This window comes from Tamandua tetradactyla, chromosome 15 (assembly GCF_023851605.1).
Source record: "Tamandua tetradactyla isolate mTamTet1 chromosome 15, mTamTet1.pri, whole genome shotgun sequence".
NCBI lineage: Eukaryota > Metazoa > Chordata > Mammalia > Pilosa > Myrmecophagidae > Tamandua > Tamandua tetradactyla.
In genome coordinates, this window is record NC_135341.1 from 22,531,860 (window position 1) to 22,550,873 (window position 19,014).

At 50.2% G+C, this 19,014-nt stretch overlaps 1 protein-coding gene across 4 annotated transcripts in view; it reads right to left on the reverse strand.

Moving 5' to 3' along the window:
• The window catches only part of PTPRG (protein tyrosine phosphatase receptor type G), a 730,904-nt gene that overhangs the window by 77,605 nt on the left and 634,285 nt on the right, over nt 1-19,014 (reverse strand). For 3 of the 4 annotated variants that reach the window (XM_077128810.1, XM_077128808.1, XM_077128811.1), the window contains exons 12-13: nt 17,471-18,251; nt 4,517-4,649 (exon numbers count right to left, since the gene is read on the reverse strand). In XM_077128810.1, coding sequence (XP_076984925.1) covers nt 4,517-4,649; nt 17,471-18,251 — 914 coding nt within the window. The remainder of the gene's footprint in view (nt 1-4,516; nt 4,650-17,470; nt 18,252-19,014) is intronic. The other variant, XM_077128809.1, reaches the window with a different exon arrangement.

Genomic DNA, 19,014 nt, shown 5'->3' on the forward strand with positions numbered 1-19,014 from the left:
GGAACCTTCTAAACTGTATATGCACTCTCTAATCATCATGGGATGGGATTTAAAGCAGCCACCATTTTTCCAATCAATGGCAGGTACATGCACAGCACCTGAGTCCTAATTTAGAACCATGAGGCTGGCCACACTGAGCTCCACTTCCTACCTCCACCTTTTTCCTTTTCCATTATTTACATACATATTTCCCTGTGGGAGTGGGCACACCCTGGCATGTTTATTTTGCCCCAATTAGCCTTTCCAATTCTGAGAGTAAAGACAAAGATTAATCTTGGGTGTATTCAAGAAAATCAATTCCTAAGCAATATTGGCTGTCTTTTTTTTCAGGTTTGACTTTGAGTCCCAAGGCACCTTGCTACTGGACTGCAAGATGCTTCCTGGCATCTGATTACCGTGATGAGATGACATCCATCGCCCCAGCTTTGAATCTGCTCAGCAACAACGTGAATGAATGACTCAGAGCTCACCTAAGACATGTTCCACAAGAATTATCATTAATACTTTTTGCTTTTTTGTTACCCAAGTTTGAATTTGCTTTTCTTGGTGAACATCCCAGCTGCTTTTGGAGGAAACTGCTCACTTCTATTTGCCTGGCAGCAGCATCCAGTCACCTTTCTGGCCCATGAAGGTTCTTAGCAGAACTACCCTTTGTCCAGTCTCAGTCCATGTTGTTTTCATGGCACTGACCCCACCATAGCGTTCCAGAGCTAAGTCCAAGACCCAGGCCCAACAAAAGTGTTCCACCCTTCAGGCTACAAGTGGGCTCAAGGGAGAGATAAATGGCCTAAGTCTATCCTAAGAGATACTTATCCTAAGAGATACTATCTTGGGACTTTCCTGGAACAAGTAGAGAAGAGAAATTCCCTTTCCACTGGATGGTGAGATATAAGCCTAACATGGGCCAGTGACCAGCTGGTGGAAACACTCAAGAGGCTGGCCTCAGAGAGCAGATCCTAGAGGCTGGCAAAACAAACTGAGTCCTGATGCCCTTTTCCATCTTCTGAATCCAACCAGACCTAAAGCTCCTGAAATTTTCAGTTCCATGCATCAACAACAACAAAAAAAAGTTTTTTCTTGTGCTTAAGGCAGTTTGACAGGGTTTTTGTCAACTGCACCAGGAAAAGAGTCCCGACCAACAGAGTGGATAAGCGAGGCCCATAGTAGGCTTTCAGCAAATATTAGTAACTCATTCTTTTCCCTGGCCAAGGAGCATAGTTGAATCTAATAGCAAGCAAAGCTTCGGTGCAACGGACCCACTAATTCCCTGTTAGCTGAACACCAGTCATGCTCAGCCTTCACGGCCGGCTGGTGTGAGGCACAGACCTTAGTGGCTGAGTAAGCTCATAGTTTAGAGTGAAGACACCCTGTCTTCAAGCCAGGTTCCACCACTCACTTTGCACACCCCTGGCAAGTCACTTTGACCTCCACAAGCTCTGGCCCCTTACTTTAAAAATGGGGATCGCAGTATCTACAATACAACCTACCATACAGCTTTCTTATAAAAAATCATGAGCTGATGACACTCAAGGGCTCAGCCGTGTCTGGCACTCAAAGAGGGCTCAATGAACATTAGCAACCACAAACAGTACCATCTTCACAGAGTGGGAGACTGGTGGAGAAACAGAACTCAGAGATCTTGGATTTAATTTTTTCCTCCTTCTTGAACTGATTAAACTGAAGAGTCAATATCTCTAAGTGAACACATTCAGGAACCAGGACAATAGCTGCAAAGTATCAGTTCTCCTTCGTTGCGGTAGGAATTGCTGCCACAGTGAGCTGGTTTAAACCCCTGGGTGCAAAGCCTGCCACTGGAGGAAACAATCCAGAAGATTTTAATCGCCCTCAATGCTCTACTTATGTCAAGTCTGTTTGCCAATCACCTACTCTCACTGCGTCTCAAAAGGCAGAAGGGAAGCACTGTTGTTCCAGCTTCAAAACTGCATCGCCAAAGGGAAATACATGTCTCTTCTGCATTTACCAGTTTTCTGTATGAGCTCCCTAGTGCTTCCTTCTTTCACATTAATCAAAACAGGTTGGAAGGAAAAAAGGTCCTTGTACCCTCTGGGCTGTTCTCATGCGTCTCCAATTCATCCATCCTAACGCTAATTCAATCTCCCTTTCTGCGCTCTGTGAGAATTTTCCCCTTCATACTCACTTTTGTGTTACTGGCATTCGGAGTTTGGTAAAAAGCTTGTATCCAGAGTCTACCCGTTGAAGTTCAGCTCTCTGGTTACTGTAAACTAAACTTCTGAATATATTTATATGTATACATAACATGATAAATATATTTTGGATGGCGTGAAATATGAATATATTGTTCGATACATATTTTCCATTTGGACTCACTTTTCTCAGAGTATAAACAGTTGTTATTTTCCAGAAGGAAAATGCATCTTGAATGGAAGGATTCTAAAGGATTCTCACTTTACTATCTGTGTACAGTCCTCTCTTCCAGAAGCCTGTGTAAAGGCTCTGTGTCTGGCCTGCCTGACCACGTGGTCCATGCTTCTCTTGGGTCACAGTGATCCATTCAAAGCTGGGCAGAGGACCCAACATGGGAGAACCGGAAGTAATCTGAGATTTTTCCTAGATATGCTTGAAATAAGACACTTCTTTACCCTGAAATCACACAGCCTGGGGCCACCAGGGGCCCTCTCTGCTCCCATGTGGGGAGAACCTGACACTAAAATCACACAGAACCGAGCGAAGCCAAGAGGAGATGGATGGGCAGACCTCCCATTACTTCTGCATGCTTAGGCAGCCTCCAGACAAATATTTGTCTCAAACTGCTTTCTCCTGGAGAAGGAAGGGCACGGAGGAAGTCTAGCTTTCTAGGCTCACCCTAAAATACAGATTTCATAATCCAGCTGATCTGCAGTACAGACAGTACTGGAGTTAAGGTTAGACATCTGGGGAAGCCTGAGGACCCGCCGCCTTACTCCCCTGGTCTAGAGAACAGATCAGAGAACACACAGCCTATCTGCCAGCCAATCCTGTCAGTTCTGCTTTTAAAGTACATCAAAATCCAATAGAGTCTCACCATCTGCACTGCTACCCTCATCTGAGCCACTGTCACCTCTTTAAGTCAGTGGTCTCTCAGCTTGTCTCTGCCTCTGCTCCTCTTCAGTCTGTTTCCAAAACAGCAGCAAGGTGATCCTGCTAAGACTGAAATCAGACCATAATGCTCTCTGCCCCAAATCCTATTTCTCTTACAGTAAAAGGGCAACAAGTGTGTACAATAGCCCACATGACCCGATCCCCTTCCAACCTGATTCTTCCCAGCGCCTCTCCCTACCACCCTCCCCCTTACTCATCAACTTCAGACCCACTGGCCTCCTGGCAATTCCTGGAACACACCAAACTCCTACCTCAGGGCCTTTGCACATGCTGTTTCTTCTGCTCAGAGCACACCCTAGATGGGGCCCCACTTCAGTATCTCTTCCTTAGGTCTTTGCTCAAATATAAGCTTCCAGTGAGGACTTCCTTGCTCACTCTACTTGAAACTGAACCCTCAGTCCCACTTCCGAGTATGCCCCTTCCCTTTCTGGATTTAGCTTCTCTATTACGTCCTAATACCATCAAATGTAATACATATTTTACTTACTTGCTCTGTTTATTGTCTGTCCCTCCCACCTAAATGTGAGCACCATGAGAGCAGAGATTTTTGTCTGTTCTACTCTCTGTTGTACCTCAGTGCCTACAGGAGTGTCTGGTACAGGATTGGAACTCAGAGTTAACTGGATGAATGGAAAGAAGTGAGGATGGGTAAGAAGATAGGATACCTGTTTATCCTCACTGAAGCTTACCAGAGAAAGGGCGGAAGCCTCCTACTTTAGTTTGAGTCAGGGCCAGGCGGATTCATTCTGTTGAACAGACTGAGATGGTGCAGCCGTGAAAAAGCCCAGACCTTCTCAGCAGGGGCTGCAAGCCGGCTTCAGTGAAAATCAGTTTAAGGACAATGGTGATGGTAGGATGGCTTACAATATGCCATTTTTTATTTTCCATTTACTAAATGTCACATGATATGCTATTTAATTTTCAGCAAAAAGCCATGAAAAATGTTGTTAAGGTAAAAAGTAATTTAATGTGGATACAACAAAGGAGAACACGGTCTCAAAGAAACCGGAAACACTGCGAAATGTATTAACTCATTTTGCAGACTTAGAAACGGAGGCTCCAGGTGGAAATGGGACTGAGTCAAGTAGCCACCAGAGCTGGGGTTAGAGCCCTGACCTCTCTGACTCCCAAACAAAAGCCTCTTTTCACTAAATCCCAGAAGTAAGTGCCTCGACCTCAAAAGTGGCTTGCCCGATTTCCTCCAGATTTAAGAGGGTCTGAGGTCTCCCAGGAGGAGTCACTAGCAACTCTCAAGCTGCCTCACCTTTCTGCAGAAAGAGGCCACAGGTTTCCCCTCCGCACTAAGCCACGGCCCTCCCGCCCTGGACAGGGGGCTCACAGCACAACCTGGCCAGCACCCAGCACCTGCTCCGCAGGTGACGCCCGGCTTACTCACCTCCAGTAAACTAGCACAGCGATGAGAAGGACGAGGCACACGAAGGTCAAGGCTGATACCACAATCAGAGGGATGATCCACTCCATCCTCCCCGGGGAAGGGCGGCTGATCATCCCAGAGGTGTTCTTTTCTGCTGCAGAGAGAAACCATCCCAGTTAGAGGACAGAGGTGAGCAGAGAGGGAGGGGCCGGGCAGCCAAACGGCGGTGCAGAGTTCTGCTCCGGTTTTGGGATGGGAATGAGAGAAGGCGCCTGGGTTCCGGAGAACTGGGCTTCCTGCTCTGGGTGGCCCGATGGCAGAGGGGCAGTCTGCAGCTCACACCATTTCCTACAGTCACAGCAGGGCCCCTGCCATGGGCTGTGATTGCCGGTGGGATGGAGTTCAAGATGTTTTTAAAGAGCACTGAGCTGAAGTTACAGACATCCAGCCTCACCTCAAGAACATAACAGACACAGAGAGGAAACGCTGAGGAAATGTGCTCGTCTGAATGCAGCAGCCGGCATGCCTTCCAGCAGGGCGGGGGTGGGGGTGGGGCGGGGGAAATGCTATCTGGGCACATCCGCAAGGCCTGTCCTTAGCCTCTCGGGCTCACCCAGTGCAGGGGTGGTGAGAAGGGCATCATTCGGGCAACAATCTCCGACGACAGTAGCCACTCTGCCTGCTTAGCATCTACTACCCCTTCTTCTAGTAACTGCATCCCAATTATGCTTTGGGGGAATCCACCTTCCCTAATAGACACAGTCAGACTGGGCCAATGGTGCTCGAGTGGGGCTCCCGCTCCCTGGGCCAAGGGTGGGTGTGAGACTCAAGCGAGGGTAATGGGCCCTTGAGCCTGGAACCTCAATCTCAGTCAGGGGTGCAAGACCGAACAACAGCAAGTCCTACCGGGAGCACCAGACGCCTCTGCCATCAATTCCTGCCACCCCAATCCTTACAGATCTGTTTTTCCTCAAATCTGGATCTCTGGTTGTCCCTTCAGTTCCATTATCTGCCCCAAACTCCAAGACAACTAAAGACCCCCTGCCATGCCTCATCCTGCTCCCCAAACACAGCTGTCTCAAAGGAACTGCCAAAATCCAGGGGTTAATGGGGGGAAGTTTGCTATATGGTTCCAGATTCTCTCTGGTCATTCGATAACTCTTACCGGAGCAGCTTCCCAAGCTCTCTCCTCTCCAAGTTCCCCAGAAGGCTCCGGGGCCTCAGCAGGACAGGCTGCTCTCCCGTGCACTGCGGGGCAGACACCTGGAGACCAGGTGGTGCAAGTGAAGCTCAGGCGAGGGGTGGGGCTGGGGGCAGCACAGGTGCACTGAGGCAGTCGTGGCGAGAACGCGAAGGTTAACTGCGGCCACAGGGAGAAACCCCTTTAAGGAGCAACCCTGGCCGCAGGCTGACTGGTGCTTAGCAAAGATTCCTCCTCCTCTGCAGAAATGAGGCCAGCACCCAGGTGACTGTGAGTGTCCCTCTGCAGGGGGTACACACCAACTGCAGGGCAGTCAGGCCGGGCTTCCAGGTCAGAGATGGTGGGTGCACAGGGAAGAAATAAGAGGCCTGGGAGGAAGTTCTTACCGAGGCAAGGCCCCCAGCACACAAAGGCGGGTCTGGCACTGCCTGTCAGTGGGGTTCCTCTAATGTGGTTTGCATTTATTTTTCTCCTTTGAATTGTACATACCCAGTGGGGCAGGATTTATCCTTAGGCCACAGGTAAGGAGACAGAGGCAGGCAGGTAAAGCACAGTCTGACTACAAACCACGTCATTATACTTTTTACCATCTATAACGTGCCTTCTGAGTGCACCTTCTCCCATTGGCTTTCATTCAATAGACATCTGCCAGGCCCCTGTGTGCACCAGGCTGGGTGCTAAGGAACGGGAGGCAGCAGTGCATAAGAAAGGACCCGCCCACCCCTGCAGGTGGGGCTCATGTAAAGGGGTAGAGACGAACATGTGAACAAGTAATGGGAAGAAAATGAATGTGACCCCCAGGACAAGCACAAGGGGTTCTGGGGAAACAGCCATGCTGGTCCAGGACTCTGCATGGGCTTCCCTGAGGAAGAGATGTTTAGGGTGAGATCTGAAGGAAGAACGGGCGTTAACCAGGTCATGTGTGGGGAAGACGTGTGTTCTAGACAGAACACTAAACAAGCCCCACGGGGTCGGAGCACAGAAACTAGGAGGAAGGGCCACAGGATGGAGGGTTGGAGGCCAGGTCAGTTGAGGCCGTGTGGGGGGAATTAATGGAAGGGGATGTAGTTCTAAGGGCAGTAGAAGCTACTGTAGGATTTTTAACTGAGGCACACAAGCATCAGATATGCTCTCTCTCTCTCCCTCCACCTGACACTTTCACTGCACAGCTCTGGTGACCGGCCTGAAGGACTCGAGTTGCAAACAAGAACAACTGTGTGGGGCTCCAGCAGCTCTGTGGGGAGGGACACTCTAAGTCCTGAAGGTCTTGTGGATGGAAAATGGCAGGAAGGTGGAGGTTATGGGCCAATTAATTCAGTGTCCACACTGGGAGTCCCTTGAGTACTGGAAGGATGCCCAACATCTTATCTCTCTCTGTATCCTTGTGGAAAAGGAGTCTTGCCCACAGTACTACATAGTCGGCAGGTGGGGGGAGCCAGAATGCAAGCTCTGGGTCCCACTCATCCTAAACCACCGGAGAGGACCCCTGGCCAAGAGAGCGACTCGCACAGATCTCTCTGAACAACGACTGGAAATATCAGCTCCTGAGAGCAGTAAGCAGAGGCCACTCCAGAATTCCTGAGGCCTCATGAAGGGGCTGGGGGTGCTGCCCTGGTTGTGAGGGCCAAGGACACAGCACCTTGGCTCTGAGGTCACACACAGTTACGTGCGTCACCCCCACGGGGAGTGCTTCAAGTTTGCACCGCATTCTCAGAGCGGATCAGGACCTAGAAAAGACCATGACCCGCCACTGTGGGTCCCTCACTGCTGGGGGCAGGAACAAGGTCCCACACTGGAGAAGGTTCTTGACGAAGCTGGTGGGCCTGGGCCAGAGCTGTGCTCCAACTCAGCTCTCATGCCTCTAGGCCATTTCTCTTTCTAAAATATTTCATGGCATCGCCTGGGAATTCTAAAAGCCTAGGCCATTTGTGGGGTGGAGGGACTGAACTCTACCTGAAGTCCTGCTGTGTGCAGTCCTCAAACAGAGGTTTCTTTGGATGAGATCCGAGTTAGGCAACAACTTGCAGGCTGAGTGCTAGACCCAAAGAAATTATCCTAACAACAGTTTGATCTTGACCTTGACCGCACACAAGCAAATGGATGTGCCTGTGTGTTTATTTACATAAAGGACAGCCAAAAGTGTGCGTGCTACTGGATTTCCGGGTGTGTCATGACGACATAGGCTTCATTTTGAAATTCACATTATTGTTTTGTCTTCATGGTACAAAGAGCCAGGAACTGAATTCCATGTCCACGTGAAATCTGTTCCTGCCACTCCTGGCTGCCATCAGGGAAAGCGCTCGTCTCTGTGCAGAGCCTGCCTTGCAGGCTCCCCGCCCTGGGATGGTCTCTTGCTGCTCCCCGGCCCTGGTGCTCTAGGGCCGCCCAACACTTGACTGATGGGCCTGAACAGGCTGAGCCTCGTCTCACTCCTGCTCAGCCACTTGCCGGCAGTTCCCTACCCCTCCTGCCCCTGCAGGCTCCTACTGACCCCTGCGTCCTGGTACCACACGAACTCTTCCATACGGCCTCCCCAAGCCCTCGGCCTGTGCTGTCTGTAAAGGCTACAGTTAACATCACAGGCTCAAGTCCTGGCCCCACCACTTTCTGTGCGACCGGGACCCACTTCACAGGGATGATGGAAGAATTCACTGAGGAGACGCTTATAGAACACAGAAAAGCGTGCCCGGCTCTGAGTAACGTTAAAGAACACACTGGTATCATCACCGTCGCCACTTGTGTTGCTCCTGTTGCACACCTCACACTCGATTACAGCGGCTCTGTTATTACTCTAAGTCCCCAGAGGCAGGGATACGTCCCAGCTGTGCACGGAAGAACAGCTGTGAAATTCTGCCTCTTACCCTGGGCAATTTTCTTAACCTCTTTGTGCTTCCATTTCCTCATCTTAATAACCAGGCCTACTGCATTGTGCCAGCGTGAAGATCAAAGGAGTGAGGGCATTTAAAGGATGTTGCCTGGGCCAGCGGGCCAGGGTGGCTCAGCAGGCAGAGTTCTCGTGGAGACCGGGTTCAATTCCTGGTGCCTGCCCATGCCAGAAAAAAAAAAAGAATGTTGCCCGGCACCCATAAACACCTAGTGAGTTTTTCTCTCGTGGCTCTCACCATCCCCACCCAGCAGCAGCAGCATCTTCTTAGCAGTACCATCTTCATCACCTTAACCAGCCATCACCACCGCCGCCTTCCCCCCTCCATGGCTTCACACAGCACCGGGCAGGTGAGTGCTCACCGCACCGCAGTCCTCCCTGTTAGATCCCAGCGTGCACGTGGCGGTTGTCAGAACAAGGGGCGTGCCGGGCATCGGCACGGGGGGCTGCTTGTGATAAGGTGCAGATGAGGAGCCACGCCATCAACACTTGCCCTGAGACAAGACGGTATCCCAGCTCCCGCCGCCCTTCGGGAGAAAGGGCTGTCCATGGCCCAACTCAGCGGGGCCTCATGAGGCCCTCACAGGAGGAAGCAGAGTCAAACCTGATCCAACAGGGTCCTATCAGGCTGCGCTGCTGAGATGCACTCCCCTTCCTTCTGTGCCCCCGTGTCCTCATCATCCTCCCCATGCCAAGGCCTCCGGAGATGGGAACACACTATACACCTTCCGGTGGAAGCGAGGCAGCATGCTCCGAGGGTAGGACACTGCCCTGCAGACCAGGACGGGCCTGAGCTCGAATTCTGACTCGTACTCTCCTAGCTGTGTGACTTGGGTCTGGCACCTGCCTGTCTCTGAACCTCTGGTTGCTCCTCGATAAAAGGGAGCCAGATGGTAGGCCACCCTCCAGGGAATCAGGAGGATGACATGAGCTAATCTAAGGGAAGCAGCACTGGCTATATAAATTGCAGAGCCTGGTACAAAATGAAAAGCTGGGGTCTCTGGCTCAAAAGGATTAAGAATTTCAAGAGGGCAACAACAGAACAACAGAGCATGAAGCTGAGCTCAGGACCTTCCGAGCAGGCCCTACCTGGGGAAGCTGGCCGAGCTTAGTCAGGCAGTGGGCACAGAGCCTAACACAAAGCATCAGCTCTTCCTTTCCTATCAGCGGAACCAAACAACCGTGCTGACTGTGATGAAATCAGACCTCCTAACTATTACAAGCAGCTCAATTTTATCGAAGCTTTACTTGTCTGAGGGGTCCAGCAGGACTTTACTGCCTAGTCACCGAAGGTCGTGTTTCCCTCTGTGATGTCCACATCCTGACCAGCATCCAGAATTACAGAGATCTCCTGGTTAATGCAGAGTCATTGAACTGGTTTGGTTTTCCCAGGAAGACTAACCTTCGATTCCTGCCAGCCCAGGCTGTGTTTGACTGGGCACCCCATGCTACTTACTGGTTTTTAAAATTCTGAGTTAGCTGCCAACACTTAATAAGCAACAGAGTTTACCTAGAAGTCAGAAATGGAAGCTTCTAAAAAAAAAAGTCGAAGATTGGCTACGCAGGGCTGAATGCCCACAAGGCAGACATCAGCTAGAAGCATGGTGCTTGCTCCTTTCAGACACGGCTGTTCCCACCACTTTGCAACAGTCCTCACCACTCCCTCTTGTCATACACCAGACCCATTCTCCTCCCCCGATTTCTGCTGCCAGCTCACTATAGTTAGTCTAATTTTAATCTGCAGAATCCAGCAGAATAATAAGTTGAGTCTTTTAAAAGGGCTTTGTAATCAAAAGCAAAACTCATGGGTTAACAAACTCCTGACCGTGATCCTGAAATTACTAACGTGGCTCAAGATAAGAGGCAGTTCCTTCAAAAGGCACCTTCCCCTGATACAACTTTTTTAAAGAGATTACAATTTTTGGCCAATTAGAAAGTAACAGTGAGCCTACATGACACAGTGGTGGTCTCCTCCTTTCCCTGATTGTGGGCCTTTTCATACCCTTCCGAGATGCATCTTGCTGGTCTGCGTTAAAGGATGAAAATCGGAAGACACTCGCCGCCGACTCTTCCCCACTGGTAGGGGGGTCAGAAGATGTGAGGTCGGCAGGGCCTGGACTCCACAGAACAAGGTGGCTCCAGAAGTTTCCAAATGAAATCTGGAGCAAGATGTGAACTAACCCCCTTGGAGCACATGCAGGAGGGAGGTGAGGTTCAATGGCCTCCCCACAGCCTTTCTTCCTCCTCCCAATCTCTATTTCAGCACCCAGCAGAATCTGAGTAAAAAGTGCCTCCACTCTGCTATTTAAAAAAATAAAAAAAAGAAAAAAAAAGAAAAGAAAAACAGTTTTCAGTGGCATATGTCATCACTGAATTAATGCTGTTTGCCTTTTACTGGCTTGGCTCTCATCCCAGTAGAAGCAAATAAAAACGGAGTACAATGTACTATAAATGCTACAGGCAGCGATACATCAGATGGACCTATCTGAAATGTGTCCCACCCAAAAGGAAGGGCTCAACTTCTGCTACAGGACAAGAACCCCTACACTGTCAAGACGAAAACTAGCTTGGAGCCAAGAGGCTACTATCAGGAATAGGGTAAAACAAGATTTTTTTTTATTTTTCAAGAAAGGTAACAAAAGGATGCTCAGCCTCCTCATTTATCTATAGCCTCTTACGTCCCTGGCAGCGTGGCTGCATGTGAATAACACTGCTCAGTATAAACTGCGCTCATCTGTGAATTATGGTGGCTGCTTTTTTTCAGTGCAGCAGAATCTGCTTTTATTTTTCTGGAGCCCTCACAGTACCTAACCACAGAGAAGCGATGGTCTGACAGCCACAAATCCACATGTTCTCCTGCAACAGGCCACTGGTCCTGTGTTCCCATGATAGTGTCTGAGCTGGATTATAGCATGACTTGTTTCCACTGATAAGCCTGTCTGGAGTTCTTGTGAATAAGCACTCCCTTACCACTCATGCAGAGCTGACTTAACCAGACTCAGACAAGGAAACAAGAGTCCGTAATCTCTGTTTCAATTAGGAGTTGGAAACCTGAGAGCTAATAAAGCCCAATTTAATTCCAGGCCCCACAAATAAGGCCAGTCCTAGCCTACTGAGCTGCCCCATACTTTATTGCAGCATACTGAACTCAGTTGGGGACATACGCTTTATCCTGCCTTAATGCCAAATACACGGCTGCCTGCTACCTGAGTTCCCAACTCCTGATGCCCTGGAAACCGACCTGTCTCTGGTGGAGTCTGCTTTCCACACCAAAAGGTTCACAGTCTGTCCTAGTTCAGAGATTGCATGCAGATGGGGAGAAATTCCCAAGGACCCAGGCTCCTTTTGGGGGACACTAAACTGCATTGGTGACTTCATAATCTGTTCATACCACCTCCTGCTAGATCTATGGACGTGCCCAGGAAGATGGAGCAGGGGAAAGCACTGGAGAATTAGATGAAAAGGTACCTGATAAACAAAGCCAGCCTTAGCTGAAACTATGGGCTGTAGTCTGTCCAAGTGCCTGGTGTAATTTTTTTCAGATGAAGTGGGTGGTATTATTTTCGACTTCTAGACTGCTGGGCATCACACCTATGATTTCCTCCCTATCTTTAGGAACACGGACTATTACTTATTTCTCTCTTTAAAGTATCTTGTCTGTTTGCCTCAAGTAAACTTCATATCGATACCATAAATGAGGGTTTTACAAGTTCAACCCCGTTGACATCTCAGGCAGGACGATCCTCTGTGGTGGGACCTCCCCGTGCATTGCAGGATGCTGAGCGGCAACCCAGCCTCCACCCACCAGAGGCCAGTACCAGCCCCTCCCAAATGGTGACAACCACAGACACTTCCAGATATTGCCAACTGTCCCCAGGGGACAAGCTCACCCTGACTGAGAACCACTGCCATCACACTGGTGTACACACACATTAACATAAACCTTCCATTAGTAATCAGTGGTTCCTCTGAAATCATCCTGTGTTGCCCACCTGCCTGGCAATGGGAGCACGGCAGGAGGCCTGCCCCTGGATGGTTGAGTCACATCCACATCTGAGCCCTGTCTCTGCCACGTGCTGTGTTCCTCAACCCTCTGAGTCTTGGTTTCCCCACTGGCATCCCGGCAAAAATGGCAGCCCAGTCCTCATGGGGGAGTGTTAGGGTCAGTGACGTGCAGTCCAGGGTTCAGCAGGGCAGAGCTGGCCCAGCACCGACGTCGGGCAATGAGGTGGCCCTTGCTTTTATAAACCAAGGGTTTTCCAGCTGGGCTCCCTGAGGTGTGAGGCTTCCAAAGAGCTACCCCAGGGTTCTGCCCCAAAGGCTGTGACGGCTGAAACCTGATGCCCTTGACCCCTCCACACACACATGCTCTGGCTCCAGTGGCCCCAGCTCTCTGTCCAACTGGTCCAGGGGGTGGCACACATTTTCGGTAAGTAAATAGTAAAATTTAAATTAGTAAATACAAATAGTAAATATTTTAGGCCCTGTGTACCACATGGTCTCTGTTACATAATCTCCTTTTTTTCTAAAATGTAAAAAGCATTCTTAGCTCGTGGGCCCTATGAACGTGGGCTGTGGCTGGCCCCTGAGCTGGATCATCGCCTTAGCATCCTGGAGGATGCCACAGTGAGCTGTCAGAGAATGGGTCTTTACACACTGGGGTTCTGAAGAAGATTTGATCTGAAAGGGAGTTTCCCTGATTTAAAGGAAATCAAGATGGAAAAGCCTGGCACTGTATAATGAAATTGCCACCTATGCCCACCCTGAAATGCTTTTGTCCAGGGCGGGCTTCCCAGCAGAGTGCCCAAGCATCTCAGTGCGCCTGCTGGCGTCCAGGTCTGCCTTCTCATCTAGGTGGTGGCTTTCTGAGGAAGGGACCATGCCAGATTTCTCCGCAGCACAAGGCCGGCTGAGAGCTCTGCACTGGACAGGTGCTGGAATAAAGGCTGGTCTGCAGAGGGAGTGGTTCTATCTATGCCTCCAGTCCTTCTGATGAGCTGCAAGGGCGGCGGTGACGATAGTGTTCAACACTACAGCAGAGGCTGAAATCCACGGTCCCTACTGGGCCTGGGCATGTGTTTAGTTTGGCATGTATAAAAATTAAAGTAAAAAATAAATAAATAAATAAAAATTTTAAGGATTTGAGTTCACTTAAAAATTGGAGGATTCTGCATACAAATCTGGACTTCTAGATCACTAGGTGCTCTCGCCAGTTCCCATCAGTTGGAGCTGAGTGAGGTGGCCCTCTTTAGAAAGGAGGTGCTCTTCGGTTTGCCACAGTCCCCACCCTCCCTAAAGTCTAACCGGCCTTTTGTTCTCACGTACCTTAACCTCTCTGACAGCTGGAGTCATCCAAGTTTTCTCTAGAAGGATGCTACCAGCACCCTTCCTTGGGAGTTAATAGCGAAACTTTTATTCATAGTATCAATAAAGATACTATCAAATATCAAAGGGATTTAAACAAACCTTTGGGAGAAACTTAAAGAAAAAACATAATTTACATTATTACTTTTTACAAAGAGATGCTAAGCAGATAAAATGTCAACGAAATTTGCCTTTTCTGAATGCAAAAGTAAAAAAAAGTAAATGTGTAAGAGATTTAAACAAAGGAACATCTAAAGTCTTTAAGTAAAATAAATCCCTCCCAACATTAAAATTGATGGCAATTTCATTAAACAACAACAACAAAAAGCACCAAGCTAGAGGAGGTAGAGGGAGGGAAAAGAATAGGATAGAAGGGAAGCAAGGTATCATGGCATGAGGTGGGGTCTGCTGGCTTCACTCTAGACTTCCTCGCATCCTTTATTAACCAGGAACACATATTTCTGCTTGAATCAGGGGTCAGCAAACTACAGCTTAAGCAAAGCAGCCCACAGTCTCTGTTTCATAAATAAAGGTTCACTGGAGCACAGCCATGTCTGCTCATCGACATACTGTCTATGACTGTTCCGTGCCATGTGGCAGAGGTGAGTGGCTGCGACAGAGACCGGATGGCCCTCGGAGCTGAAAATTGTTCCTCTCTGGCCCTTTACAGGAGCAGTTTGCCCATCCCGGGTTTAACCACCACCCTCACCCTTACCCCCACCCCCAAATTTGGGTGATGTGAAATTCTGAAAGAAGATCCCTTTTGCTTTGGGAAGCAGCAGACCTTCCCCGAGATGAAGGTGTTGAGCGAGAAGCTCTGATTTGGGGATGAACTGGAAGTTCCCTGAGATCACCTTTCAGGCCAGCTGTCCGGGGACCCTAGTCCAGGCACACTCTCTCGTGTCCACAGAGGCCTGGAGAAGAAAGCTCTGCTGGGGGACAGCTCATGGACACCGTGCTTACTGCATGATGTGTGGCTGCCGACTGCTCCTGCTTCCTTGTCACTCGAAACGAGGATGGCTGCTGGCTGCACGATGCCCTCACAACTGGCCCCGTCGCCGGCACCACCGTCCGTGCTCAAGGCTGTCCTTCTCTCCACTTTCCATATGAGGACACTGAGCAATGACTTGCCTGAGGCCTCCCAGGGAATAAGGGGCAGAGCCTGCTGGGGTGATCTGACTCCAAAAGCCACCGTGCCAGGACTGGAGATATTCTCAGACGCCTGCAGGGTTGAGGCTGGAGACCCACACTCTATTCCCGTAGTGGGGAATCCTCAAGATTTACCATCTGTTTCTTCTCCCCTTTCCTTGGAATCTGGAAATCTGGAATCTGACTCCAATCACAATGACTCCTTGCCACCTAACCGGAGCAGATCCAGTCCCTGCCTCTCTCCAGTCTCTCAAGCTAAACTAAGCTCTTAGCAGCCAGCTTTTTCAGGAATGTGGTCAAAGAAAGGTTTAGGAGAAGTGGGCAGAGACTTACTATTTTCCCAGAATCCTTGTGCAAACACTAAACCACCCAACCTCCAAAATCGACTCTAGACCTAACCGCTTGTCTTTGGAGAAACCTCACGGATCCAAGCTGTCCTTATCCATCGCCTCCCAATGGGAATTCCTGAGTCTACTCTGTGTCTGCATTGTCTACAAAGAGGTCCAAGTGATCGTGATTCTTTAAAAAATTCATCAGAGAAATCACTTCCCTGCTTAAAACCCACCACTGGTTTCCTATCTCAAGTAGACCTGAGTCCTCAGCACAGCCGAAAAGCCCCTTTCTAATCTGAGCTCTGGCCACCTCTGAACTCATCCCTTGGCTCTCCGTGGCCCAAGCCTTGCTGGACTGGTTCAAATTCATTCGCACTTTAGGACCTGCTATTCCTGTCGCCTGGAATGATCTTGCATGGATCTCTGCTCGGCTGTCTCCTTCTCACCACTCAGGTTCTGCTCAAACCACCACTGGATGGGACACTGCCCTCCCCCTCCCCCACTCCAGCATCTGCCACTATTAGAAATTATGCCTCTGTTCACTAAATACTTTCAGGCTCCCCCACTAGAATGTGAGCCTTCAGGGAGAACAGAAGCAGGTCTCAGTCAGTGTTCTATTTCCAGTGCCTAGTTCACTGCCTGGTGCAGGGTGGGCACCTGTAAATATTTCTTTAACATCTTCAAATATAAGAATTCAACTTTTTCAGAGCAATTCCTAGAAGGAAGGTCACAGCTTAGGCAGAGATAACTTCAAATGGTTTCGTGAGTTGGCTCCACATTTGCTTAACTCAGTTTCACAGAAGGCCACTCGATAACTTTCCCTAAAACCAGGACAAAACTGAGCAACACCCATTGGAAACCCAGTGAATTAACTTCAAAAAATTAATCTCTACCAGCCTGAAGGAGAAACGTAATTCAAAACATGAAAATTTATTCTAAGTTGTATCTTAACATACGAGATCTCAGCTTTAGATGAATTTTAATGTTTACAAGTGCAAAAGCAAATAAATATTTACCAGTTGCTTTTTTTTTTTTTTGCACTCTTATAACTCCACAACAGCTTAGATGCAAAAAAAATTGTTGCTAAACATCTTGTAGTCTGGCAAAATGAAGAGTTTCTTATTAAGTAAACCCCTCACAACAATAACAACCCTTCATGCTGACGGCTCCCTTGCAGAAACCCTCAGAATAGTTCATTAAGATGTGAGTATTTGATAGAGTGGCAAGTTCACTCACCACTGGTGATGGGGTGGGGACTGCAGGCTGGGCAGCCCCTGTGAGCACAGGGCAGTCACCCAGCAGAGGGGTGCTTTGGACAGAGGGCCGTATTTCTCGGACTAATTCCATGGGGCATAACACAGCACTCCCAGTGCTGCGCCCCCTTCATTCTTCAGGTTTCAACGGCTGTGTCACTTCCCAGGAGTGGCAGCCTTTCCTGGTTAAAGCAGGTCCTCTGTCCTCCCCCATTATTCTCTTTGACGACACGCTGCTTATTGTCTCCAACGCAGTCTCACGATCTAAAACTTTCAGTGGGGGATTATCTAGTAGCTGGCCAGCTTGCTAGCTCTCAAGTATGCATTCCATTCCAGCTGACTGGCTGTTGAGTTTCCATCTGTCTGTCTTCTCCTACCCTACAGTGTCAAGCTGCAGGAGGCGGGGACCGAGCTTACCTGCATCAGTGCCCAGCACAAAACAGGCAGCCCTTGAATATATGCACTGAATAAATGAATAAAGGAAAGAAACCTTAAGATCGGAGCCATTTTCACTCAGTTGCTTCAGTGCCTGGTTGATGTCCATGGGGTTACTCTGAGCTGAGGAGATTTCACCAGCAAACAAATACCACAGAAAGCCTTATTTCAGCAAAGACAACAGAGAGGGTTGTTTTCATCAAAGCAAAAGGAGACGCCTAAGACGCACCAGGGACATATTCAAATCCAGGCGTATCAAGCACTTTCTGGTTCTTTCATCCCCGGCCCCCGGTTTTTAAAAGTGGAAAACGGTTTGCAGCCTCAGGGAACCCCGAGTGAGAACCGGGCACCACTTACCTGGGTTAACAGTAATAAATCTGTTATCCTCGGGAAATCGGTCACCCCGGGACATGGGCCTCCTAGACGGCACCCCGGGCCTCGGGGGCGCGCTCCCTGCATACTGTTCCTCTGTGGCTGTGGGGGGCACTTGGGTGGAGGTGGCCAAGTGAGGGCCGAGGCCCGGGTCGGCCTCTGTGGGCTCCTCGGGCTGCTCCGTGGGTTCCGCAGAGGGGCCCCGCCCGGGCCCGGGTCGAGTCTGGCGCGGCCCCGCCTCGGCAGTCGTGCCGGGCGATGAGGGCGACGGGGCGGGCTGGCGCGGGTCCCGGTCCCCGGCGGCGGGCGGCGCGCTGCTCTTCTCCTTCTTCTCCGGGTCCTTCTCGCCCTCGTCCTCGTGCTCCCGCTCGCCGTCCTCACTCTCGCTCTTCTCGTCCTTCTCCCCCTCCTCGGCTCCCTCGCTGTCCCTGCTGGGCGCCGCGTCGCCGTCCGGCCCCGGGGAGGCCAGAGCCTCCGTGGTCACCAGCACGGGCCTGGCAGCCTGCTTGCTCGCAGAGGCGGCCGTCGGGAGGCGCGTGGGCCACACGCTGCTGGGGAAGGAGGAGATGCCGCCGCTGCTGAAGCCCAGGCCGGCGAGGAGCGTGCTGGTCACCACCGAGGCCACCGTGGCCTGGCTGCCGCTGGACGAGGGGCCCATCCCAGTCGCCATGGAAACAAAGGAGAAGGGGATGCCGGAGGATGTCCAGGTGGAGGATCCGGAGCTGATGGGGGCCATGTCGGCCGAAGAGGCAGGAGAAGCTGTGGGCTGGAAGTGGTCAGCCGGGAGGGTGGAGGAGCCAGGGAGAGACAGAGGGAGAAAAAGCACAGATGTGTCAGTGATTAGGGCTGGGAATGGGGTTCTGGTTATGCCTCTCAACCATTCCATGGGGTTCCCCAAAGCATGGTGTGGAAGGTAACCCAAGGTGGCCCATGGATGACCATCTGTTATCTTAATGGTTTCATAATTACTTTCAGTGCATTAAAGTCTTAACTAGCACTCAAACTCGACTTTTTCCTATTGCTTAGGATGAGGCTACGTGGAACAAAAGTAAATAGGAGACAAGTTGGCTTAAAGACATATACCTAATAAGTAACACATTGGCAACATCAGATGGTCAACTGGTGCTGGGGTGACAATGGAAGAGGCAGGAGCCCCCTGCTGTTATGTATATCAGTGGACACTTGTGAGGAACACACAGGGTCTGGAAAGGTCCTGGGGGATCTGGTCCAATTCTGCCATCTTGCAGTGAGGATATGAATGGACAGAGAGGAAGGTGGCCTACCCAGGTCTGCAGGGGCAGAGACAGAGCTGTGTTCTGCACTGCAAGCTCTGGGGAAAATGTTTTGCACCTGCCGCTCCACACTGGGCACCATGCAGCTGGTACTTCCAGAGCCTTCAAGTTTACGGCAAAATCTAAGTCCACGTGGATGAGAACAATTACAGTAAGGGTAGCAAGAGGTCCGCCTAGCCGATGGACATTGTATGCCGGGCACTATGTGGGTGCTTTCCACGCTACCCTGGGGGCACG